This window comes from Lotus japonicus, chromosome 1 (assembly GCF_012489685.1).
Source record: "Lotus japonicus ecotype B-129 chromosome 1, LjGifu_v1.2".
Classification (NCBI taxonomy): domain Eukaryota; kingdom Viridiplantae; phylum Streptophyta; class Magnoliopsida; order Fabales; family Fabaceae; genus Lotus; species Lotus japonicus.
The window spans coordinates 126,042,722-126,044,628 of record NC_080041.1 but is presented as its reverse complement, the minus strand read 5'-3'; the positions used below and the strand labels follow the sequence as shown (position 1 = coordinate 126,044,628).

General features: G+C 38.3%; 1 protein-coding gene across 1 annotated transcript; it reads right to left on the bottom strand.

Annotated features, from left to right (window-relative positions):
- On the bottom strand, positions 1–1,907 carry LOC130730375 (uncharacterized). Its single transcript, XM_057582369.1, has 2 exons — positions 1,247–1,907; positions 1–973 (listed from the first exon to the last, which is right to left on the bottom strand). The coding sequence occupies exons 1-2, from the start codon at positions 1,514–1,516 to the stop codon at positions 410–412; spliced, it is 834 nt and encodes a 277-aa protein (XP_057438352.1). The 5' UTR covers positions 1,517–1,907; the 3' UTR covers positions 1–409.

The following is a 1,907-nucleotide window of genomic DNA, read 5'->3' as shown; positions in this document are numbered from 1 at the left end:
TGACACAGAATAATGTTTTCTCCAATCATACATACAAACAAAAAAACAATGGAACAGTCTGATAAATAAGCCTCTCAACAATTGCTTGGTGCAGTGTTGAAACACCACTTGTCAAACAACACATCATAGTAGGCCCATCTTCAGTTGTGTGTGCACATCTTCTTGCTACTTATTCACCTAACTTGTATTCCTCACAACAACAACCACAATGCTCATTAACTCAATTGATTCCAATGAGAAAGAACCTTCCCAGCACTTCCTTTTTATTCCCTAGAGACAAAAAGAGCTAAAGGAGATGGCAGAAATTAATTAATTACAGTTATTGCTGATTTTCCACAATCTTTTTTATTCTGCTTTTTTTTAACGTACAATAATCATTTATCCGTGACTGGAAACTCATGACTCTTGCTCATTCTTGTTGGATTTCTGAGGCCACAGTTTTAGCCCAGAACTTCAAATGTTTCTTCATGTTGTCAGCTGAACAATGCTTGGGAACTTTCAAGTTTAGTAGAGGTGAATCAGGTCTCTTTATAAGCCATGCTTCAGATAAATATGGTCTTGTGATATCTCTTTTCTTTTCCTCTGCTTCAATATCTAATCCTTGAACTTGAACCATTGCTGTGGCATCATCATCATCCATTACTTGCTTTTCCTCTTTCTTTTGGTGTAAACCGAGTCTCTGCAGGCCAGGGAGGACACTAATCATTCTTGGACTTATGTATTCTTTCTTGAACATGAAACCAAGATCCATAAAACCCTTCACTTCATCAAGTTCCAGTTCCCCAAGTGTTCTGCAGCTCATGGACTTGTCCAATTTCCTTGTAGAAGAAGAAGTAGCAGGTTTTCTGAATTTTCTGTGACGTTTTTGAGTAGTTGATGGCGAGGATGAACATGAATGGGTAGTTCTGGTATCCAAAAGATCGATTCTAGCAAACCCTTCCTTGGTTTCTTCTTTGTTGTTGAATGAACCATCCTTGTAAAGAAAAAAAGAAGAAGAAAGCATGGTCATGACCCATGACTCATGGTTCACATTTCAGAATCAAATTGAATAAAGTATAGATAGAATGTTCATGATCATGGTTTTAAATAAAGGTCCGCCTCCGTGATTTCAGCCGCAGCATCAAGGTTAAAACACCGTGGCCGCGACTACCACATTTATTCACAATTTTCCTCAATACTAAGACTGTGAGGCAACCGCAACCGCAATTTAAAACCTTCATGATACTAACTTGTTTTGGAATTATACCTGAATTGGTACAAAGATTGACTCTGAAGAGACTTGTTTCTCTGGAGAAGGTGATGATTCATCTGTTGAAGTTTCTTCGTCTTGCAAAGGTGGCAGAGAAAGAATGGATGAGGAGCAAGAAGTGGATTCTGAAATGGGAATAGGGATTTCAACAGGTTCATGAGGAGCCACTGATGATGCTGTAATTGGTTGTTGTGAGAAAAGAATGATTTGCTGAAACCAAAGCCTGTCCATTTCTCCTATAATGCATAGCAAGTATTTGTCTGCCATTTGCTTGTTAATTTGTGTGTGAGAGAAAGTGAGAGTTTTTGGTTATGATTTATGAAGAAGACTAACTTAACACTTTGAGGTTCAATGGAGCTGTGGTGGTGATGAAAGGAAAGAGAAATGGAGAAGCGAGTGAAGGCGAATGAAAGGGGAAGAGTGTGTGGGGATACTAAGGATGTGGTCACCATAGACATGGGACATGAACTCTAAACCCCACATCTTCTACTGATAAAATGACACTTCTGTCCATGCTTCCAAAGGGGAATATATACTGGAATATATTTGATATGTAATCAGATACTTTAAACAAGGAAGTGTAGCATGATGGTTAATTACCTCATCTTTTAATCATGATGTCATTGGTTTGACCCTTACCTATGGACTTGTAGAATAT

Bases quoted from the DNA above. Each gene is read 5' to 3' on its own strand.
- LOC130730375 (XM_057582369.1), bottom strand. From the start codon at position 1,516: ATGGCAGACAAATACTTGCTATGCATTATAGGAGAAATGGACAGGCTT. The intron at 974-1,246 runs GTATAATTCCAA...TTTCTTTACAAG, and splicing joins CAATCTTTGTACCAATTCAG to GATGGTTCATTCAACAACAA.